We start from the raw sequence: 23,961 nt of genomic DNA on the forward strand, positions 1-23,961 counted from the left end.
TTTGGCTAGACTAAAAATGAACTTAGCATGCAGGAAAATCCCACATAAGGACTCACTAAGCACATTTCTTAGCACAGCTTAGTAAAAGGGTCCTTATATTTATAAAAAGATACACAAAGAATTTTTAGCGACATGTGACTTAGGTTAAATATCTTTGAATAACTCCCTTTATATAATAATTTATCCTTTGTCTTGTATCATTTTTTTCTCACTCTGGGGCCTTTTAATAAAGCTTAATGTATGCTAACAGAATTAGTGCACTAACCCCCTAATTCTATACAGAACTTTTAAAATTGCACATTCAAATTTGGGCAGTCACCCAAATTGTGCACACAATTGAGCCTATTAGCACTGATACTTGAGTGCTAGCAATCAATTATTGGTGCTAATTGGCAATAATTGGAATTACCTGCACATCTTTATACAGTAGAATCTCAGTTAACCGATACTTGGTTAACCAGCACTCCCATTCAACCAACAAAAAAATTGCCATGGGAAAAAAAAAGTTCCCTGAAGCACAAGTGGCAGCAGTCCTGAACCGTGAAACCCCTCCCTACCTCAAGCCCTGAAGTAATAGACGCGGCAACAGTCTTGAGCCATGAACCCCACAAATCTCCCCTCCCTCCTTCAAGCCCCGAAGCAGTAGAAGCGACAGCAGTCCTGAGTCGTGAACCCCACTTTCCTCCCGACCTGAAGCACCAGTATAGCAGCGGTCTTTTTTTTTTTTTAATTCTTTATTCATTTTATGTTTAACATCAAGTGCACAGAAAGTAACAACAATTTGACTAATACATCACTTGAAATTCCACAAACATTTTCAATAAATAAAATTTATCCCCTCCCCTCCCCTCCCAGCATAATATTAAATAATACATATAATATAGTAAATTCTTCCATCTCTTCATAACAAATAATGAAATCTAAAAGCCCACCACCTCCCCATTTTTTCATTTATGTTAATCAGGGGAAAATGATACCTATTAATTACACAATAATTTATTAATGGCTCCCACACATCCTTAAATTTATTAAAATATCCTTTTTGAACAGCTAATGTTCTTTCCATTGCAGCAGTCTTGAGTCACAAATTCCCCATCCCTCCCTCCCTCAAGCCCTGATGCAGCAGAAGCAGGGAGCAGTCCTGAACCACAAACCCCCTCCCTTCCTCGCTTCCTTACCCAAAGCGGCAACCAGTCAGCAGGAGGCAACTCTCAAAACAGGCTGCTTGTGGCTTGCCCTGGCAGGGCCTTTCCTCTGACATGTCAGAGGAAAGGCCCTGCCGGGGCTGGCTGCAAGCAGTCTGTTTTGAGTGCTGCCTCCTGCTGACCAGCTGCCACTTCGAGGAAGGGAGGGAGGGAGCGAAGGGGTTCGCTGCTCAGGACTGCCTCCTGCTGCTGCTGCTTCAGGACTTAAGAGACAGAAGGAAGGGGGTTGGCAAATCAGGACCACTTCCACACTGGTGCTTCGGGGCGGAGGGAGGGAGTTGAGATTTGGCAGACAGTAAAGTATTATACAGTAGAGAATGACACGGTGACCGTTATCCGCAGCTAGCCGCAGGTAACCTGCAGGAATGGGGGGGAAAAAAAAATCAACTGGTTGCTGCGGGTACAGGGACAACGCCATTCACAGCACCGTGCAGCGGTGAAAGGCCTTGTCCTTCCGTAAAGGATCTACCACGAGTTGCCTCTCTTCCCACCACTCCCGGTCAGTAGCCCCCCTCGCGATCGCTAATCCAGAAGTCTCCCTCGCAATCGCAGGTGCAGCAGTAGCCCACCCCTTTCATGAGTCCAGCAGTCCCCCTCCCTTCCTATTGTGGGTCCAATAGTCCCCCACCCTTGCACCCAATGTGGAGCTACTGTTGTTCGCCACCACCACCGGGGTTCCCATTTATAAATAGGCCTCCTTCCTGTCCTCCAGCTGCATGCCTCCCTCCACCAAAGCCAACGTGGAAGGCTTCCTTCCAATGTCAGAGCCTTCCGAGTCAGCCGGGGATCCCAGTTACCTCAACAGTCCACCTTCCAGGTGGGCTGCTCTTTCTGGCCTTCAGCAGGAAAGGGCACGAATTTGAGACAAAGGCTGGAAGGCAGGGATGGAGGCATGAACTCAGGACACAGAAGGAAGGGACTTGGGACACAAGGGAGGGAGGGAATGGAAAGGGAGAATTGATGGCCATGAGTGTGTGAGTGAGAGGGAAAGAGATGGTGCAAATGGGGGGAGGGAAGGGAAGGGGGCTGGGTGCAGAGCCTGACAGGGAGAGGCTGAGTGTAGAGGTTAGGGAGTTGGGAAGGCAGGGAGGACAGATGCTCTGTTGTGCCATGCCTGCCTGTCTCTCCGTGGCCCCCTTCTGTCTCTCTTCCCCGAGCAAACCAAGATTGCTGCCTGCCCCCATCACACCCCTCCCCCCAAAGCAGCCCCCTTTCCCTCTCCCCCTCTACTTCTCTGTGCAGCAGTAGCAGCCAGACTCCTCGCAGCACTCGCACCCTGTCCGCTTCGTCCAGGTCGAAGGACACCCTCCTGCTGTTGCTTTCGGCACCACTCAAACTGCCGCATGCGCCGCAAGCCGCCGCATGCTGCACGCAACGCAAATTGAACATGGCCACGGAAGCACACAGCACGGCTGCAGGGATCACGGCCTCCTAAGTGTGCATGCGCGCTTAGGGTTTTATTATAGAGCAGTGGTCTCAAACTCAAATCCTTTCCAGAGCCACATTTTGGATTTGTAGGTACTTGGAGGGCCGCAGAAAAAATAGTTAATTTCTTATGAAAGAAATGACACTTTTGCATGAGGTAAAACTCTTTATAGTTTATAAATCTTTCCTTTGGCTAAGTCTTAACCTTTTCCTATCGTAATAAATTTTACGTTACGCTGGATCCAATCGTAATTATTTTAGCAAAGTTTTGTATTATTCACCGTTATTATTTACGGCTATTGTTAAACATAATGTAAATAAGTCATAAGTCTGTAAATTCAAATATTTTATGTTCCTGTCGTGTACTGTATGTCCCATGCCATGGGACATACGATGGCAACAACATTTTTGGAATGTCCCATCAGCCGGGATATACGATAGGAAAAGATTAATAATAACATTGTAATTTATAGCTAAAGGTTTCAAGGTTTCAAGGTTTATTAAATATTTGATGAATCGCTATATCTTTATACAAAGCGATGTACATAATAATAAAATACAATTGAGTTAAAATACATACAATATGTATAAACAATAGAAATCCAACATGACCAACAACAATTGGGAGGGAAGGGGGGTTAAAGTTACATCTATTATGTTGAGAAATACATTTAAGGGAAAAAACATTGGGGAATAAGGGGATTTTAAAAGCGAAATTAATAAAATAAAATAAATTTTAGATATTAAAAGCCTGTTTAAAAAGAAATGTTTTCAGGGACTTCTTGAAGGATAAAATGTCTTTTTCAATTTTTATGTATTGGGGCAATGAATTCCACCATTGGGGGCCAACTACAGAGAACATATCTAATCTTCGAGTGCCTATTATTTTTAAGGAGGGAACAACTAATAGGTTTTGGGAAGATGATCTAAGTGTGCGTGTGGAACTATAGGTAATTAACATTTTAGAAATGCATTGAGGTTGATTGAATATCAAATTTTTAAATATAAGTAACAAGACCTTAAATTCTATGCGCTGGCAAATAGGGAGCCAATGTGATTCGATGAAAAGAGGAGTTACATGATCAAATTTTTTGGCATCATGGATTAATTTAATAGCAGTGTTTTGAACAATTTGCAGTTGTCGTTTTTCTTTTTGAGTAATATTAAGTAACAAAGAGACATATGATCAAGAAACTGTTTTATTTTACTTTTGTGATTATGACAAACATACAGAGGGCCTCAAAATAGTACCTGGTGGGCCACATGTGGCCCCCGGGCCGCGAGTTTGAGACCACTGTTATACAGGATATTAATACTTTTAGTTTGTGGTTCTGTATTTGTATAAGGGTTATCTGTGTTCTGCATGTGTGACCATGGCCAGGTGTTCTGGTAGGAATGAATGCTGAGAAACATACATTGTGCTTTGTGTAGTTTAATTTTGTGGTTAACCATTATGTATTGTTAATAAGATTATATTGTGTGTGTATATGAAAAATGACTGGAAAAATGGTATTATAATTAGTACTGTTATGGGAGCGGGGTCTGGGGCGGAGCTTGCAGGCCCCCCCAAACAAAAAAGCGTTCCGATGCCTATGGGGCATGGGATTGGTGGGCAGTGGTGATAAATGCTGCACATGATCCGGGGAATGAGAGAGAAATGTTGGATGTGGCACTAGAGGAAGTGGGAGAGATACATCCTGGATCTCTCTCTCTCTCTTTCCCCACTCACTGTGCACAGGAGGAGGGAATCATGGAATGGTGAGATGATGAAGGCAGGGAGGTGGGCACAGGGGAAATACTAGAAAGGGACGTATAGAAGACATAGAAAAGAGAGATAAAGAACATGAGGAACAATACATACAGAGAGATAGAAGATGGATGGTGAGCATAGAGAAATGGTCAAATGGTCAGGAGACCCTGGCAAGTGAGTTAAGAGAAGACAAAAGAAAATAGAGACCAGCGCCCGAGACCAACATGATTTGAAGAATAAAATGACGAGACAACAAAAGGTAGAAAAAATAATTTTATTTTCTATTTTGTGATTAGAATATATCAGATTTGAAATATGTATCGAAATATGTATCCTGCAAGAGTTGGTGTTAGACATAACTGGGGAGTGCAAAGCCCAGGCCGTGCTTCTTTAGCTTAGGGCTCTTTTTGACCAGGGGGCAATTACACTAGTTGAACTCCCCTAACACTATTCCTGTCATGTGTGACTGTGGTATTCTGTTAGCATGATTTTTCTGTGGAGGGGATAATTGTGAAGACGAGGGGAGACAGGGATTTTGTTGATCCTTGCTGTGCATTATTTGTGTTTATAAAATGACAATTGTACAGGATATTGTTTCTTTTTATACTTTAGTAGTTTAGTTTAATAAAATAAGTTCAGTATAAAATCATAACTATTTGAGGCTTGTGCGGATGGGATCAGATGGCTTGCAGGGATGGGGATCGAGCTCGTAGGGATGGGGCAGGGATGGGGCAGGGATAGAGACTGAGCTGGCAGGAACGGGGTGGGGACAAGAACTGAGCTGGCAGGGATGGGGTCAAGCCCATGGGGCCAGGTCAAATTTTTTCACTGTGCTATTCTCTATTATACAGTAACTCTCAGTCAACCAGAAAAATAGCTATCCGGTATCCACCAATCTCCATGAGTGCTGGATAACTGAGATTCTATTGTATTCGCAATTCTATAAAGATGTACTTATAAACTTTTTGTATGGATCCAAAAAGGGAGTGTTGGCCATGGGAGGGGTATATGTGGGTCTGGGGCATTTCTAGGCTTCACACAAATGTTATAGGATTTAGGCATGCAGGGTTTAGTTATACCAGGGTTTAGTTGGTGTAAATCCTTGCGCTCAAAATTGGACACAGATCCTGCTATAAATGGCTGTTTATAGAATAACAGCTACAGTACATTTTATGGCACCCAAATTTGGGCACTATGTACAGAATTGAGTCCTAAATGCTAAGAAACCCATAGGTATAAAAATTCCATTAGCATGCAGTAAGCTTTAGTAGAAAGGCCCCTGTGTATTAAACATACCACACCTTTTTTTGTAAATTCTCCCTGGTACCAGCAGGAGGTGCTCTCATCAGCCTCAGGGAGCACTAACACTGCAGTGGGAAAGAAGTCCCTAGTGTCTAGTACAGAGAATAACCCACTAGGAGGTATTTTCAGATAATGATTCTTGCCAAGTGACCTAATTCTTGGTTTTCCTGAAGGCAATTTCTCCAGTGGCCATGACCGTCAGATCCCATTGCTAGAAGAGGTCTTCCAGAAGTTCCCTACTATGCCAATTAACATTGAGATCAAAGAGGATAAGGACGAATTAATTAAAAAGGTATGGACTTCCCTCGTCTCCCTTGGAGTTTGAGGAGAGGACAGGGAAGAGGGAGCAGTGGAACCTGGGATTTTACATCCATTTGAATGTGTGTATCTACACACATAAATAGTCATGTATTTTTCTCCTATATTTTCACTACCAGGTATCAGATCTTGTGAAGAAGTACAACCGTATCGAAAGAACAATCTGGGCCAGTGCCAGCAGCACTATCATGAACAAATGTCGAAAGGAGGTAAGCTAGTTAACTTGGGGTGGAGGTATATGTCATTTCCTGGCTTGATATTTTAGTAAGGAATGGCCAGGCCATTGCTGTAGATAATTCCAGGTGCTTGGCAGCAGTGGTGCCAATTGGATGGATGGTGTACACATCATCCCAAAATTTTGAGATCTCTTTGGATGTCTCCACTGATAATATTCCTACAAATGAAACATGCACATAAATTGTGACTCTACCTAAATTCTGTCTAGAACATGCCTATACCAAAATCACTTACACATGTTTTTACCATATCATTTTCTTTTATACCTGGGATAGTTTTTTAAGAGGCATTCTCCCTTTTATTCTATAATCTTTCATTCATATTTTGCACTTACCTGACCATAACGGGGCGGGGGTGGAGATTTGGGTATTCGCTCCATAGGATGCATCCTTTTTTCCACCCACTTTTGGGGGTGAACAAGTGCGTCATATGGAGTGAAAAATGCAGTACTCCCAAATTCTGTATATGGCACCTTACATTATACACACAAATCAATGTGCACAGCCAATTTGCACACACAACTTAACTAATTGGCCCAATCAGCCTGATAATTGTCAATTAGCACCTCATAATTGATGCAAATTGGCACTGATTAAAAGTTAACACGCACAACTTGGAAAGTGAAATTCTATAAGTTTGCACCAGTTCCAATGCACAAATTTGAAAAGGGGATATGGCCATGGAAGGGGCATGGGTGGACCGTGGGCATTCCTAAATGTTATGCCCAATCTGAAATTCTATAAAAAATAGGAGAGAGCTACAATATTCCAATAGAGAAGAAGGCATCCATTCTGCACCTGAGAGAGCTCCCCACTGCACCAGCCAGCATTGAGTGTTGAAGTTAGAAGGCAATCAATCAGGATAATATTTTAAGACGTGGTGTGTTTTTAAATTGTGAGGTGGAAGTTTCCTTACGGAGATCTAATGGAAGGTTGTTCCATAGTGATGGCTCTCCCTCTGAAGTCGCTTCCTGGTTGTGGGACCAGGAAGTGACATCAGACAGAGAACCAAGGATGGAGATGCTGCTCATGCCAGCAAAGAGTTAAAAAAGTATGGGGGAAGGGAAGGGGTGTGTGTGCATGTGGAGTGGGGATAGGGCAGGGAAGAAGCAGGACAGAAAAGAGGGCAGGGGCCTCCTATCCCATTAGGCCACTGGTAGTAGTAGTAATCCAAACTCCCTACAAGTGAATGGAGGAGTTTTCTCAGTGCATCACAGGTCAAGCAAGACCAAACTGATCCGATTTATTTCATTTTAAAGAAACATTTCCATACTGAAAATGAGATATATGGTTGGAAATTGAATTGACTATCAATATAAATTCCAAGGATCTTCAGAGATTGTACTACACAAATTTGGGTGCCTGCCATAGTGCTAGGCAGAGGCATCTGTTGTTGTGTAGAAGCCAAATTTCAAGGCTTTGGTTTTACTGACATTTAATTTTAATTTATGAGAAGTCAACCAGATAGCAATCTGATCAAGTTTTCTGTTTAATTCCTGTATAGCAGACGGTGAGGAAGGATCAGTTACGCTCAATATTTGAATGTCATCAGCGTACACAAAAGAAATTAAGTAAATGGATTGAATCAATGTTAGCAAGGGAGTGAGAAAGATATTAAACAGTGTAGATGCTAGTATTAACATAAGAAGTCATACTGGGCCAGATCAATTGTCCATCTAGCCCAGTATTCTGTTTCCACAGTGGCCAATCCGGGTCACAAGTACATGGCAGAAACCCAAAGAGTAGCCACATTCCATGGTACAAGCAAGCAGCGGTGGCTTCCCCAATGTGTGTCTCAACAGCAGACTATGGACTTTACTTCCAAGAACTTATCCAACCTTTTTTCTTTTATAAACCCAGCTATATTAACCATTACCACATTCTCTGGCAATACATTCCAGAGCTTAACTATTCTCTGAGTGAAAAATATTTCTTCCTATTAATTTTAAAGGTACTTTTCTGTAACTTCATCAAATTTAAAAGGTATTTCCCTATAACTTCATTGAGTGTCCCCTAGTCTTCGTAATTTTAGACAAAATAAAAAAATTGATTCACTAGTACCTATTCTACACCACTTCAATCTTATGCCATCTCTTTTTCAAGCAGAAGAGCCCTAATCTCTTTAGTCTTTCCTCATACAAGAGGAGTGTCATCTCCTTTATCATCTTGGTTGCTCTTCTTTGAACCTTTTCTAATCTAATATAATAAAATGATAGGCCGCGCATGCGCACTAAAAAAAACGTGTTCCCTGGTCCGTCGGGAAAATACGAGTGCGCATGCGCACCTACAACGTCACCACAGCCTGCTCTCCGTCTCCACCTCGCGCCGCTGCAGGCCCCACACTCGCAACTCACACATCTGCTGCAGCCTAGCAACTCCGACCACAACCTTCCACCCTCAACCGCCTATGCCGGCTCAGGCTGGCGCGTTGAGGAGTCGGAATGCAGACCCGGAAGAGCGAAGGAAGCCTCACACTGAGCAACTGTATTTACACTGTGCAACGAGCCTCTGCCACGGTCCCGGGTTCCTCTCAGCCTACCCTTCTCGCGGTCTGGCCGGCTACCTTAGTCCTTTGCCGCCGCCGCCACCCCCTTCCCTTCCCTACCCGCGGTCGACAAAACTCTTGCCTCCAGCAGCCGCTGCAGCACTGTAAACACGCTGCTTCGCGGCCTCTACTGCCTTCATTTGCTCTTCCGTTTCTCTGATGACATCATCAGGGACATGGAAGAGCAAATCGGGGCCGTAGAGGCCGCGAAGCAACGTGTTTACAGTGCTGCAGCGGCTGCTGGAGGCAAGAGGTTTGTCGACCGCGGGAAAGGAAGGGGGGTGGCGGCGTTGGCAAGGGACTAGGGGAGCTGGCCAGACCGCGAGAAGAGAAAATCGCGTGGGCCACGAAGAGACAGGGAGGAACTGGGAAGAAGGAAGAGGGAAAGGGGCCTGCTTTGGGGTAAGGGTGTGCTTGGAGGCACACAGCTTTGCTTGGGGGGGAGACAGAAGGGGGGCCACGGAGAGACAGGGAGGAACTGGAGCTGGAGAGGGAAAGGGGCCTGCTTTGGGGAAGGGCTGTGCTTGGAGGCAGACAGCTTTGCTTGGGGGGGAGACAGAAGGGGGACCACAGAGAGACAGGGAGGAACTGGAGCGGGAGAGGGAAAGGGGCCTGCTTTGGGGGAGGGGTGTGCTTGGAGGCAGACAGCTTTGCTTGGGGGGGAGACAGAAGGGGGGGCCACAGAGACACAGTCAGGGAGGAACTGGAGGGCCAGAGGGAAAGGGGTCTGCTTTGGGGGAGGGGTGTGCTGGGAGGTAGATAGCTTTGCTTGGGGGGGAGAAAAAATGGGGGGCCACGGAGAGACAGTCAGGGAGGAATTGGAGGGGTAGAGGGAAAGGGGTCTGCTTTGGGGGGAGGGGTGTGCTGGGAGGCAGACAGCTTTGCTTGGGAGGGGAGACAGAAGGGGGACCATGGAGACACTGTCAGGGAGGAATTGGCAGGGTAGAGGGAAAGGGAGCTGCTTCGGGGGGGAGGGGTGTGCTGGGAGGCAGATCATTTTGCTTAGGGGGGGAAGACAGAAGGGGGGCTACGGAGAGACAGGGAGGAACTGGAGGGGGAGAGGGAAAGGGGGCTGCTTTCTAGCACCCGTTAATGTAACGGGCTTAAAGACTAGTTCCACTATATTTTTTTTGAGATACAGCAACCAGAGCTGAACACAATACTCAAGGTGAGGTCGCACCATATAGCAATACAGAGCCATTATAATATTCTTAGTCTTATTTACCCTCCCTTTTCTAATAATTCCTAGCATCTTGTTTGCTTTTTTGGCCGCCACCACACATTGGGCAGAAGGTTTCAGCATATTGTCTACAATAGCACCCAGATATTTTTCTTGGGCGTTGACCCCTAAGGTGGTCCCTAGCATCTGGTAACTATGATTTGGATTATTCTTCCCAATGTGCATCACTTTGCATTTGTCTACATTAAATTTTATCTGCCATTTGAATGCCCAGACTTCCCAATTTCCTAAGGTTTGCCTGAAAATTTTCACAGTCTGCATGCATTTTAACAACTTTGAACAGTTTAGTGTCATCTGCAATTTTATCACCTCATTCGTCATTCCAATTTTCAAATCATTTATAAATATGTACAGATCCCTATGCCACTCCACTATTTACACTCCTCCATTTAGAAAAATGACCATTTAACCCTACCCTCTGTTTTCTGTCCAGTAACCAATTCCTAATCCACAACAAAACATTGCCTCCTATCCCATGACTCTTTAATTTTCACAGAGGCCTCCAATGAGGAACTTTGTCGCAAGCTTTCTGAAAATCTAGATACACTACATCAACCAGCTCTCCTTTAGCCACATGTTTATTGACACCATCAAAGAAATGCAGCAGATTGGTGAGGCAAGACCTCCCATGGCTGAACCTATGCTGACTCTGTCCCATTAAACCATGTTTGTTTATGTGTTCTATCATTTTATTTTTTATAAGGGTTTCAACTATTTTTACTGGCACTTAAGTCAGGCTTACCAGTCTGCAATTTCCTGGATCATCCCTGGTACCCTTTTTAAAAATCGGCATAACATTAGCTACCCTCCAATCTTCAGGTACTACAGATGCTTTTAGCGATAGGTTACAGATTACTAACAGCTTAGTGACTACATATGATTGTTGAGAGAGATACAGTTGAAACTAAGCCAAGGCAACATGTGTCACACCAACAGTCAATCCAAAAGAAGCTTATGATCTACTAGGTGAAACACACTAGACAAATCAAATGAGATAATAATGTCAGTCTTATCCTGAACCAGATGAGTTTTCACAATAGTAGTGAAACCTAACATCGTGGTCTCTGTGGACTGGTTTGTACGAAATCCAGTTTGATATGGATATAGAAGATTAGTAGTGTTATCTCTAGGTCTAATAGATGCTGGCATTGTAATTTAGATGCTGGGACTCTAGATCATTTACTTTTTTTCTGTCCCTTTGTCAATGCCTTTTGGAAGTTAATTTGGTCCCAAATTAATTCAATGTTAGAAAATCATGTTGCCCTATCCTATGATACTATTTTATTTGGAACGTCTATGAGATTCAAGAGTCAAATTTCAGCAAATAACAATAAACTTTTGTTAATACTGACGGGGGTTGCCATTCAACATATTACTGGAAATTGGAAGGACTATACTAAACTTAATTATACATTTTGGTGGAATTCAGTTTGTCATATTTATAAAATGGAGAGAGTGCTTGCTATACAGCAAGGAAATTATAATAGTTTCAAAAAGATTTGGGGGCCATTGATTGCATATTCTAATGATTAGACACCTTGGACACCTTTTTATTACATTGGCATATATTTAATGTGGGGATGGGGAGGTATGTTATGTGATTTAATGGGTTTATTCCTGATGAATGGGATGGGTGGGGGAGGGGTCTTTTTTATATGCATTTGACAATAATTGTTAGAATGTCAAGTGATTTATACGAATTATTTGATTGAATTTTGTACACTTGTTGCAAGAGTTAAAACTGAATAAAGAATTTAAAAAAAAAAAGAAAGTAGAAGTTGTTCTAAGACAATGCGTTCAGTCAATTTAGCAATGATTAGCAGATTCTCAATTGGTCAATAGTTATCTATATCCTGGGAGCTGTTCTTTGTGTCCTTAACTCATGGACAGAGATGCATCTTCCATGCATCTGAGACTATACCAGTTCTCAATGAAGACACTATTATATTGTGAATATAGGGTAGAAAAATCGTCACTAATGATTTTAACCAAATGGATGGAATGGCATCATATGGAACTGTTCTTAGAGCCTTTTGAACCTCAGAAATCATAGGAATGTGAAAAGTTGGCAGGGAACTCCTCAGATAGCTATAATGTTCATTTGACATTCCCTCAGGGTCTACCAAAAACACTAGTAAAGAGGCAATAACCTGTTTCCCCATTATAGAAAAGGAGGTTTAATTATATGCCCTATGGTGAAAGTAGTGTGAGCAGCGTGAACTTGAGAATCAGCAAAGAATGTTCCTGGCTTTTGTTTACTATATTGGGAACCATGATAATTTGCTGGGAATAATGTTTTATTTGCTGTAATAGTTTTTTGCTTATAGATGTTTATGTTTATTAAAATTTGATATCCCACCAAATCTTAGCGGTTTTACATAATGATAAAATTCTTTAAAGTGAGGAAAAGAACACCATAAAAAATAGGACAGCCCTGAAAATTTTTTTAAAAAAATCCACAATCATCCAGAAAAATAAATAAAACAACATACAAACAGTTATATTAAGATGTATAAGGAATGCCTGATAACCTTTCAATGAATAAATGTTTTTTTCTGCCATGTACTTTCTTTCTGGTATAATTGTTTCCTGAAGAAAGAAAGCTGTATAGAGTACTGTAAAGCCCTTGGCTTTGATGTTTGACTGGGTGCTAGAGCTGATCTAATATCATTGATATGGAGCTGTGTGGAAGACTAGCCTGTTTTGCCTAGCTAGCCTGGCTTACCCAGGGAGGTCAGCATGGTGTCCAGTCAAAAGTACGTGAGACAATCGCACGTGGACAAACACGCCCAGACAATCGCGCTCAGGTCATCAGCGCGCTGGATTTCAACACCATTTTAAAGTGCTCCGAGGGGGTATGTGGGTGTGGAACCCCCCACTTTACTTAGAAATGTTGGTGCTCCCATTGGGGGGGTGGGGGGGAACCCCCATTACAAAGGAAACAGTAATTTTCCCTAAAAAAACAGGGAAAGAGGTTGTTTCCTCTGTAATGGGGGGGTTACCCCCCACACCCCCAACGGGAGCGCCAACATTTCTAACTAAAGTGGGGGATTTCCCCCCACACACACACTCTCACAGCACTTTAAAATACTGTTGAAATCTAGCACGCTGATGTCCTGCGTGCGATTGTCTGGGCGGGTTTGTCCATGTGCGATTGTCTCGCGTGGTTTTGTCTATGAGCCGGTCAACATATACAGTATACAGCCAAGACTCAATTGCATATAAAGAGAATTTTATTTGTTATCGTTTGCCTCACATAAAATAGAATGAATTTGACTTACCTCAGCCAAGCATATACAGGCACCAGTCTGTTTTCCCAAGGCCTGCCTCTGCCTGTCTCTAGGGAAACTTGAGAGTTTCTCTTTCTCCCTTCAGGACCTCTCTAGAATAAACTCAGCCTGGGTAGAAATACCTCTCTCCTGTGAGTCCCGCCTCTGTGACTCAACACTGAGCTCCATAGCCCAATGCATGCTGGGACCTGTAGTTCCACAATTGATTAACACCTCCTGCTGCCCGGGGGCTGGGGGGGAGTATAATATTTGCTTAGGGGAGGGAAAATCCCTTAATATGTTACAAGCTGTTACAGCAAAAGACCTTATTATTTAAAGAGATGGATGAAATTATAGAAAAGTCCAGTTCAAGTTGATCAGAAAGCACATTTTCCATAATAAGATGTAGTGCCCTAAACTGGTTCATAACTGAATCAGCATTGTGGAAGACTTTAATTGTGCACATTAATTAGCACCAATTAGGGTTTGCACATGTATCTGTTGTATGCTATTCTTTAATTCTGGGCACCTAAATCCCATAGTGTGCAACCCAGAAGAGGGTGTGTCCATGGAAAGAGCATGTGTGGTTCAGGAGCATTCCAGAAAGTTACACACAGTATTGTAGAATAATGGCTCAGCACACCCAGCTTGGGTGCCAGGATTCATAGCAGGTTTCAGCAGGTGTAAGTCTGCCACCCAGAGAATCAGCACTTTACGCTATTCTGTAGCGGTCACATGCACTTTATAGCATAGCAATTAGTGCCATTCCTTTCCGGCACTGATTTTTGAATTCCTCCTTTAATTACCTCATTAGATGTGAATTGAGACTAACAATCAATAATCTCTGATTATTGGAATTAATTGGAGCTAATAAATCAGTGGCATATAGCCAGACAGCTAATTTTGGGTAGGCCTGAACTCAAAGTGAGTAGACATTTTTTCTGCCCTACCCCCACCTCAAAATATAAACACTTTAGCTAATGACGACCATCCAAGCTCTGTCAGCTGAAGACTTCCTCCAAAGTCATTCAGAACTACTTTTTACCAACCTTGGCAACCACCATTGCCAGCACCCCATTCATGCATAGTTGTTGGCAGCTTAAGGATGCTGCCACCAACAGCAGAGCTTGTAGTAGAATGTTCTCACCGCCTTTAGAAGAGGTCTTCAGCTGGGCATGCTTGGAGATCCCCACCAGCAACAGCAAGGATCATGGCCAGTGTTAGACATGCTATAGCCCAGGTCAAAAAATAATGGAGGTGGGCCCCTAGATCCCCTCTCCTCTACCTCCCTTCTGATCTCTCCACCTGCCATTACTATCACACTGAGAGATCCTCACAAAATACAGAACAATATGTAGACAAAAATTGAAATTAAATTGGCATGTGCTGCAACATTGGAGAAATGAAAACAGAAATGCATTTTCTTTCCTACTGAGCACAGTACAAAGACATCTGTTATACACATTTTCCAGAGTTAACATATTGCATTTAAAACATTCAAAATAAAATTCTTTTTTCTACCTTTCTTAGCTGGACATTTTTCCATTATGTTTGTTCCAGTTTCTCTTTTCTGTTTTCTGGTCTGTCTTTCTGCTAATTCTCTTTCAAGTGGCTGCTGTCCATTTGTCTTTTCTCCTATCTCCTGTCTTGTTACATTCCCTCACTACACCTGTCTCTGAATACTGATTGTTCCTTTTAAGTTCTTTCCTCTCTGTCCACTCATATTTTACCCTCTTTCACCCTTCTTCTCCATTTTACTTTTCAGCTACCTATCAAATTTTCATTTCCTTCTCTCAACCACCAGCTCTCCCATGCCCCATCTCACTCCTTCCCAAGCCTTTCATTTTTTTTCATCTTCAAACTACTTGCCATTACCACATTTCTACCTCAACCTCTCATTCATTTCCTTGCCACTGGCCTCCTCCCCCTCTTGGCCTCTCCCACATGGTTCCACAATTCTCAGCGTCTTCCTCTCTTCATCCTTCTAGCACAGCATCTGCTCTCTCTTTCTCCTCTCCCCACCTTCTTAGCCTGATATCTCTCAGTCCCTTCTCTTTTCCCTCCTGCTCCCTCTCCCACGGTCTACAGCATTCCTCCTTCTCTCTTTCCTCGCTCCCATTGTCCAGCATTTCTCCCTAACCCTCTTCTGCTCCTTGATCTAACATCTCCTTCTTTCTTCCTTCCCCATCTCCTGTGCATCTCTCCCTGCCACTCTTCCATCCCTATGTCCTATATCTCTTCTTCTGTTCCATTGTCCACCATCTCTTTTCCGGCACACAGTTTGCATTACACTGATATAGGGTTGGCCTGCTTGGTCCAAAATGAAGGGAGTAGTAGAGAATGACACGGGGACAAATTTTTCTCCGTCCCCACGGGAACTCATTTTCCCATCCCGGCGAGTTCTTTTCCTGTCCTTGCCTCATTCCTGCAAACTCTGTCCTCACCTGCACAAGCCTCAAACACTTTAAAATCACGTGTTCGAGGCTTGTGCGGTTAAGGCAGAGCTTATAGGAATGGGACAAGGACAGCGCCGAAACTCACAGGGACGGGATGGGGAAATTGAGTTCCTGTGGGGACGAGGACAAATTTGTCCCTGTGTCATTGTCTAGCGTGTAGCACAACTTGGTAGAAGGAGGAGTTGAAAACCTTGCATAGATTCCTTCTGCACAGCTCGCGAGCATGGGGAGAATACCCTACTGTCCAGAGTGACACACCTATCTACTAGAAAAGATATTAGTAGAAAGGTAAGAACCTAATCTCTTTATAGAGGGCCTTGACAAAATCCTAAGAGGCTTTTGTCCAGCCACCTGCTCCCTCTACCCCTGCCCATTTAAAATAGTGCAGCAGGAAAGCAGGGATATTATAGAAGGAGGCCACAAAAATTATGAACTCCTCTTTTTCTAATGGGCAGCTACCAACAGCATTAAAAAGGGTAGTGGACATCCTCTGCTAAAGAAGAGCAAACTTAACCATTGTCCAGTATCCTCACTAGGTCTAATATCCCACTTCTATGAAAACTTATAGAACAAACGTTCTGGCTAGATCTGTGTGAATTTGGATTCAGACCTGGATATGAAAAGGAAATGCTCCTTATATCTCTACAAGATGATCTTTGGACCACAATATCAGACTAGCGCAACTAGAAGAAACAGGTATAAGTGGCACTGCACTTGCTTGGTTTGGATCCTATCAGATAGGTAACAGCCCATTCTGTTCAGCAGCACCTCATCACTCCCCTGGGCTCTAACCCAGGGGTGGACAACTCCAGTCCTCGAGGGCCGGAATCCAATTGGATTTTCAGGATTTCCCCAATGAATATGCATTGAAAGCAATACATGCAAATAGATCTCATGCATATTGATTGGGGAAATCCTGAAAACCCGACTGGATTCCAGCCCTCGAGGACCGGAGTTGCCCACCCCTGCTCTAACCTGTGGGGCAACACAAGGATCAATACTGCCACCTCAAGTTACTAGCAAAGCTACTTAGTTTTACATTTATGTGGATGATATACAAGTATTCACTGAACAGACTTACACACAGCTCTAAATAAACTCACTATTTGTTTAACAGCAATTCAAGAAACTTTGCCTAACCCCAAGTAAAACTGAGCTCCTATTGGTCCCTAACACAAATGGTCCCATATATGGCATCCAAAAACCTTTTTGGAACTACAAACTCCCTCTTAGATCAGGATTCTTTTGGTACAGCTAGACTCAGCACTTCTTCCTGAATGTCCTGTTATGTAAGTCTCTCCCTTCCTGTCATCTTTGTCCCATGTAGGTATCATTTTTGAAGCCTTTACCGCTACCACTCCATCCCCTTCCCCTAATTTATGGTACTCTTCATGTTCTCTTTCTCCCTTCCTATCTTCCAGCATGTATTGCAACTCTTCTTTGGGCCTTCTATGGCTAACAGGAAGAACACCACAAAATAGTTAACGCTTCAGCTTTATCTGCGCTATGTGGCTAATCTCATAATATAAGCCATAATAGTAAAGGATCTCCTAGTTTATACTGCAACATTGATCTCTTACAGCACAAGAAGCTGATGATATGTTAAGCACCATTCTTCCTGTGGGCAGCATGCAAGATAGGATGGTGTGGATACCACAACAAAAAAAAGAAAGAGGTGGTAATAATGAAAAATAGAGGAAAATGAATCACCTACTAAAAATCCCCGAGAAGTCAAGCTAAACATTTTGAAAAACACCTTAAACATCATGAAAGAAAATTTATATTGTGCTCATCATCAGAGATAGCAATGGCACCATATACTGTCACTAGCAGCCCATAGTCATAGTTTTAATCATTGCACAAGATTAATAAATGTTTTACAGAACAAATGAAATTCAGTCAAAAATACATATAAGAACAGGTAATATTTGGGGGCCACTGATTACATATTCTAATGATCAGACACCTTAACCACCCCTTTTTTTATTATATAAGATTATAAGTAGGGTGGGTTTGGGATATATGATATTTGTTTTAACTGGTTTATTACTAATGGGTGGGATGGGTGGGGAGGGATTCTTTTATGTTTTGATGATTATAAGTAAGAATGTCAAGTGATTTGTAAAATTTATTTTTGATTGAATATTATACACTTGTTGTAAGATATGAAAACGAATAAAGATTTAGAAAAAAAAAAAAAAAAAGAACAGGTAATATTGGTTCACCAATAAAAAAAAAAAGAGTAGTATCTTAAAAGTAAAAGGCGCTTGTGAGTGATATAATGATAAGTAGGCTAAATTGGGCACAAAACATGAACTTATTGTTCATAGCAATTTATAACAGATGGTATAAACTTTCACAGGACCCTGACATGGACTGTTTTTCCCTAGCTGCTTCAGGGAGACCAAGATATCTTCAAAAATATCTCTTTAGAAAATTATAATCCAGAAATTAAAGTGCCCAAAACAGAAACTGTCAGGCAGACCTGGTGCAATTCAATAGCTGATGCTGCCTGAACGCAGAGTGACCCTTGTCTCACTGAAAGGCTGATCCTCTTTGTCTCTCCTGTATCTCCATTCATCAGTCTCTCTGGTGTCTCAGTCTACCTGTCTCTCAAGTGATTCCAGCTCATTTACTCTGTTATGTTAGCATATGTGACACCCGGGGCCCAACATTTTTTGACACACCCCTCAACTCTATGAAAAACATGATTTTTAGTAATAATCCACATATCGCACAAGAAGAGTGTACCTAGGAAAAGGCAACATCTTACATACTGCAGTGAGCAGTAGAACATCAATTCACCCATTGAAAAACTAAACAAGCCAGACTAGTACAGATTGATCCTGCACAATCAATGCTAACAGAAAACCATGTCTTTCGTACACACAAAACTTAGAAAACACCTTCGCCCAGTATGGAATATGTAATTTAAAACTCCCCCCCCCAGCTCCCCATCTCTCTGGTTTACAAAATCGTAGCTCGGTTTTTAGCGCCGGCCACGGTGAAACAGCTTTGACACTCATAGAATTCCTATGAATGTCAGAGCTGTTACCACCGCTACAATTTTGTAAAACGGGGGGAGAGGGGTTAAAATACAAATATGTAGACAAAAGTTAAACTGAACCACCAAGAAGCTGGACTCTGCATGCAATGCAACACTACAGAAACAGTGATGCATGTCCCCTATTATTGTGCAAAATATAAAGATAGCAGATGTAAATTTGAAAAAACAGAGAAATAGCGATCATCACTTTACAAATTAACAAATAAACACCCCACCCCCCTTTTATGAAGCTGTGTTAGGGTTTATCATTTCAGGCCATGGTGGTAAAAGCTCTGACGCTCATATGAATTACCTCCGCGGCCGTGATAAAAAACCCTAATGTGGCTTCATTAACCCCCCCCCTTCTGTTTGATGAAACTGCATTAGGCTTTTTCATCACCAGCTGTGGCAGTAAAAGCTCTAGCGCTCACAGAATTCCTATGAGTGTCAGAGCTAATATTATCGCGGCTGGCAATAAAAAAGCCTGCCTCTGCCCCCTCCCTCCTCCCCGCTTCCATAAAGCGAGGGCTGTTTTGAGTCCAAAAGGGGTGAAGGAGAGCTGACAAATATGTTCTTACTTTGGGCCATGATACAATAACGTTTCTCATCATTCATTCCTACTAGAACATCTGACCTTGATCACACATGTAGAACACAGATCAACCCTATGCAAATACAGGAACACAAATTAAAAGTCCTAATATACACAAACGAAACTCTAATGCCAAACTCTGCATGCATGCAATACAACACTAGAGAAATAGAAACAAATGCATATTTCAATCATTAAGGGCTCCTTTTACGAAGGTGGGCTAGGGTTTTTAGCGTATGCACAAAATTACCGCTCGCCATAGCATGCGGTAGCCAAAAATCTACCGCCTCCTAAAAAGGAGGCAGTAGTGGCTTGCGCGCTCGGGAATTTAACATGCGCTATTGTGCGCGTTAAGGCCCTAGCACGCCTTTGTAAAAGGAGCCCTAAGTTGAAAATAAAATAATGTTTCCTACCTTTGTTGTCTGGTGATTTTATTTTTCTACATATATTTTCCCAGTCTCTGTTTGCACTTCCTTTGGTCTGTGCCCTTAACTCTATTTCCAGGGCCTTCTTATCGATTTGCTGTTTCTCTCTCCTTCACTTTCTACCCTAAATCCATGTGGAGAGAGGAATTAATTTAGGAAAATGCTGAAGACTCAGCTATTTGTTGATGCATTTCTCTGAGCAATTGATTTTATGTAAGACTAAACTTGTCTCTTTTCATTTTTAATTTTGTATAGACTTTTAGGGCTCCTTTTACTAAAGTGCGCAAGCGGAATACCGCACGTGCTAAACGCTAATGCCTCCATAGAGCTTACGTTAGTATTTTTCATTTAGCGCGCGCTAAAAACGCTAGCGCACAATAGCAAAAGGAGCCCTTAATATTTTATGTATGGAATTCCTTGTAAACTGTTTTGGAAAAAAATGGTATAGAAATTTTAAAACTAAATAAATAAAATAAAAAAATAAATCTTTGGCGTTAACTTTCAATATTCAACTTTCTTTAATTTTTCTTCTTCCTTCTCAAGTCTATCTACTATTCCATATCTTCCTTTCCCATCTATCCATGGGCACCATCTCTTTCCTCTCTCTGCCCTTCCTCTCCATCCATGTGTACCATATTCAATGACTAGCGGGGACAACAAAAACAAGAGGGCATTCAGAAAAATTGAAAGGAGACAGTTTCAAAACGAATACTAGGAAGTTCTTCTTCACTCAGAGGGTGGTGGACACCTGGAATGCACTCCCAGAAGAGGTGATAAGACAGAGTACAATTTTGGGTTTCAAAAAGGGATTGGATGACTTCCTGAAGGTGAAGGGGATTGAAGGATACAGATAGAGGGTAACTATACAGGACACTAAATGAATAGGGAATACACGGATTTAGGTAAAGGATCACTTACAGGTCATGGACCTGGGGGGCCGCCGCGGGAGCGGACTGCTGGGCACGATGGACCCCCTGGTCTGACCCGGCAGAGGCAATGCTTATGTTCTTATTTAGCGAAGAAGCTCCCAATATGCCACTCTCAACGGTCCCTCTGTTTGCAACGGAACTCAGACTTTCCAACCCTCTAGCAAACTGCCTCCACTGGGAGGCAGCCCAAAAGTGACCTAAATTATGAAATCAACTTCCTTCTGCCATTAGGGCAATTGATAACCTACTGATCTTCCAAAAAGCAATAAAGACACTTCTTTTCATGGACCGGATCATTTCTTGTCTCAAATTGACAGACCGTGCTTCAACATACCTTACCTCAGAACACTTGTGCCTGCTACAGTTCACTGAAGATATATTAATACTCATTCATGACTTTATGATTTATTTTCTTAGATTCCGCAAAGCATGTGTTCTTAGTCACATTCTCTATAAGATGTAAGTTATTGATTCTATAGCTTTATGTTTTGATCCTGTAGCATGTTATTGACTCTGTTATGTACCTATCTCTGTTCCTGAAAACTTTGCGTATGTATCCTTGTAACCCGTTCTGGGCTCCTGGAGAGGATGGGCTATAAAAATAAATAAATAAATATTCCCTCTCTTTCTTCTTCCCTATTCCCATCTTTTCTTAAACAGCATTTTTTCCATCTTTATTCCCTTACCCACCCCTCCCATCCCTGTGCAGCATCTCCTCCCTCTCTCTTCCCCTTCTAGTTGTCTGACATCTTTCTCCTCTCCTTCCCCCAGTCTGGCCTCCATCACTCTCTCCTCCTTCCCTTCCCTGGTCTGGAATCTCTCTCTCTCTCTCTCTCCTTCCTTTTCTCCCTTTTTGTGGTCTGGTATCTCTTCCTCTTTCCTCCTCCACCTCCTATGGTCTTGCATTTCTGTCCTCCTCTTCCCTTTCCTGCCCCAGAGGTCTGGCATCTTTCTTTTTTCTCTCTTCATCCCCTCGGTCCAGCATTTCTCTAATGCTCCCCCCTGCCATGTTCCCCCAGCGACCCAACCCCCTGCATTCCTCTCCTCCAGAGGATCTGGTAAGGCAGCCACTATTTCATCCTTCAGGCAGCTGGCAGTGTGAGTGAACACACTACCTTCGGCGGCCCATAAGCTTTCCCTCTGCTACTGCTTCCCGCCTATGAGGGAACAGGAAACAGTAGCAGAGAGAAAGCTTCTGGGCCATCAAAGGCAGCGTGTGTTCACGCATGTGCTGGCTGCCTGAAACAGCTGCAGAGATAGATCCCAGTTTGGGAGGGGGGGATGGAACTTCGGACTGCAGGGAGCAGCCACTCAGCCTGCTCCAAGATACATCCTGGTGGTGGGAGGGAGGCAGGAAGTGCTACTTCTGGTGTGCGGTAGACAAGAGCTGGGCTCTGAAGAGAAGTGCTGTTGGCTCTGCTCTGGAACAAGGAAGTGACATAGGATGGGGGTGGACCAGCAGCCACGGGGAGGTGAGGAAGGTCTCGCAATGACTGAATTTAAAGTTTACTGCCACTGCTGCTGGTTCAGGAAAGCAGAAGCAGCAGAATAGGGTAGAAGGTTCTGGACCTGGTGGGCCGGCTGTGCACCTGGGGTGGACCGCCCCCCTCCTCCTTGGTATGCCACTGGTTATGTCTCTATCTGTTCTTCTGTTTCTCCTCTCTCTGTGTCTCCATGTTGTAACTTTACAATTTCTTCCTGTTCTTTCTCTTGTCTTGCCTTTTAAGCTGTCTCTTCTTCATCCCCTTCCTTTCCTTGTGCTCCTCTAATCTCACCCTATCTCATCATATATTGGGAGAGAAAATCAGATATTTCCCCTTCATTGTCCCCCCCATTCTCCTCTTGGATGGATTCCCAGAATCACCAGTCCTCTTTCTCCATTCACCTCCTGTCTTGGCACTTCCATCGCAGGTGAAACATTAATTTAATCTTTTTAATTTGTTCCTTTGTCCTCTTGTAGCTTTAATTCAATCTACCAGCCTTTAATTCTATTTTTATGCTGATGATATCCTCCTTGTTTACTCAACCAATACTTTGGGCTGGATTCTGCAAATAGCATCATTATCAGCAGCTGCCTACAAAATGACCTCCAATCATGTGTCAAGCGTGCAACGGCACTATTTGGAGAATTAATAATAATAATAACTTTATTTTGTACACCGCCATACTCAGGGAGTTCTAGGCGGTTCACATCAATTAATTAAGATTACAAACGATGAAGTCATTGGAGTTAAAAAGTTTAGGAATGTACAGGACATTGGAGTTGACAGGAATATACAAGAGTGTACAATAGGAAGGTAATATTATTTACGGGAAAAAAAAGGTCATTGAAGTTAACAAGTTAGGCGAGTATAATAAGAAGGAGTAGGTGGAGGTTCACGTGCATTGAAGGGAGTTGAAGAAGTAAGAGGGGGTGTTAAGGGTTCTGTTCGTGGAATAAAGGTGTTTTGAGTTTTTTTCTGAAATCAAGGTAGGTGGGGGTGTCGAGCACAATTTGGGCTAGCCATGGGTTCAGTTTAGCCGCCTGGAAGGAGAAGGTTTTGTCAAGGAACCTTTTGAGATGACATAATTTTAGGGGGGGGGAGAAAGCGAACAGATGAATTCTGCGGGAGTTCTTATTGTTGTAATTTGGGTTGAGGTAGCTTGGGGATATACCAAATACTGTTTTGTAGCAGAGGCATGCAAACTTGAATAAGACTCTGGATTCAAATGGTAACCAGTGCAATTTATGGTAGAAGGGGGTGATGTGTTCCCATTTGTTTAAGCCAAATATAAGGCGGACGGCGGTGTTCTGAATCAGTTTTAGTCTCCTGGTGGTTTTCTTCATGGAGCCCAGATAAATGATGTTGCAGTAATCCAGGATGCTGAGAATGGAGGATTGTACTAACAGGCGAAATGAGTTGTCATCGAAGTATTTTTTTATGGTGCGGAGTTTCCAGAGCACCGAGAAGCTTTTCCTGACAGTAAGATCAGTGGCTACGTGAAAGGTAAGCGCTGGAAATGTAGACCAGGGTTATAAAGGCTTACATTTCCGGTACCTACCTTTCACAAGAATCACATCTATAGAGGCACCTAAGGTAACTACGCCTACAGTGTCCAAAGATGCCTCTTTAGTTGGACAAAGGTGACATTTTTGGAGGCACCAAACAACGTTTTGTTTTTTAATTGGGCACAGTCAATTACTGCACTGATTGAACCAATTAAAATGATTAAGTTAGGTGGC

The 23,961-nt window shown here is 42.9% G+C and overlaps 1 protein-coding gene and 1 long non-coding RNA gene across 2 annotated transcripts in view; one reads left to right on the top strand and one right to left on the bottom strand.

The window, feature by feature from the left end:
- Positions 1 to 23,961, top strand: part of GDPD3 (glycerophosphodiester phosphodiesterase domain containing 3) — a 112,103-nt gene that overhangs the window by 66,082 nt on the left and 22,060 nt on the right. Inside the window, exons 5-6 of the mRNA XM_033944922.1 lie at positions 5,856 to 5,974; positions 6,120 to 6,209. Coding sequence (XP_033800813.1) covers positions 5,856 to 5,974; positions 6,120 to 6,209 — 209 coding nt within the window. The remainder of the gene's footprint in view (positions 1 to 5,855; positions 5,975 to 6,119; positions 6,210 to 23,961) is intronic.
- The window catches only part of LOC117360694, a 135,120-nt gene that overhangs the window by 60,042 nt on the left and 51,117 nt on the right, over positions 1 to 23,961 (bottom strand). The gene's annotated exons all lie outside the window — the stretch shown is intronic.

This window comes from Geotrypetes seraphini, chromosome 5 (assembly GCF_902459505.1).
Source record: "Geotrypetes seraphini chromosome 5, aGeoSer1.1, whole genome shotgun sequence".
NCBI classification, from domain to species: Eukaryota; Metazoa; Chordata; class Amphibia; order Gymnophiona; family Dermophiidae; genus Geotrypetes; species Geotrypetes seraphini.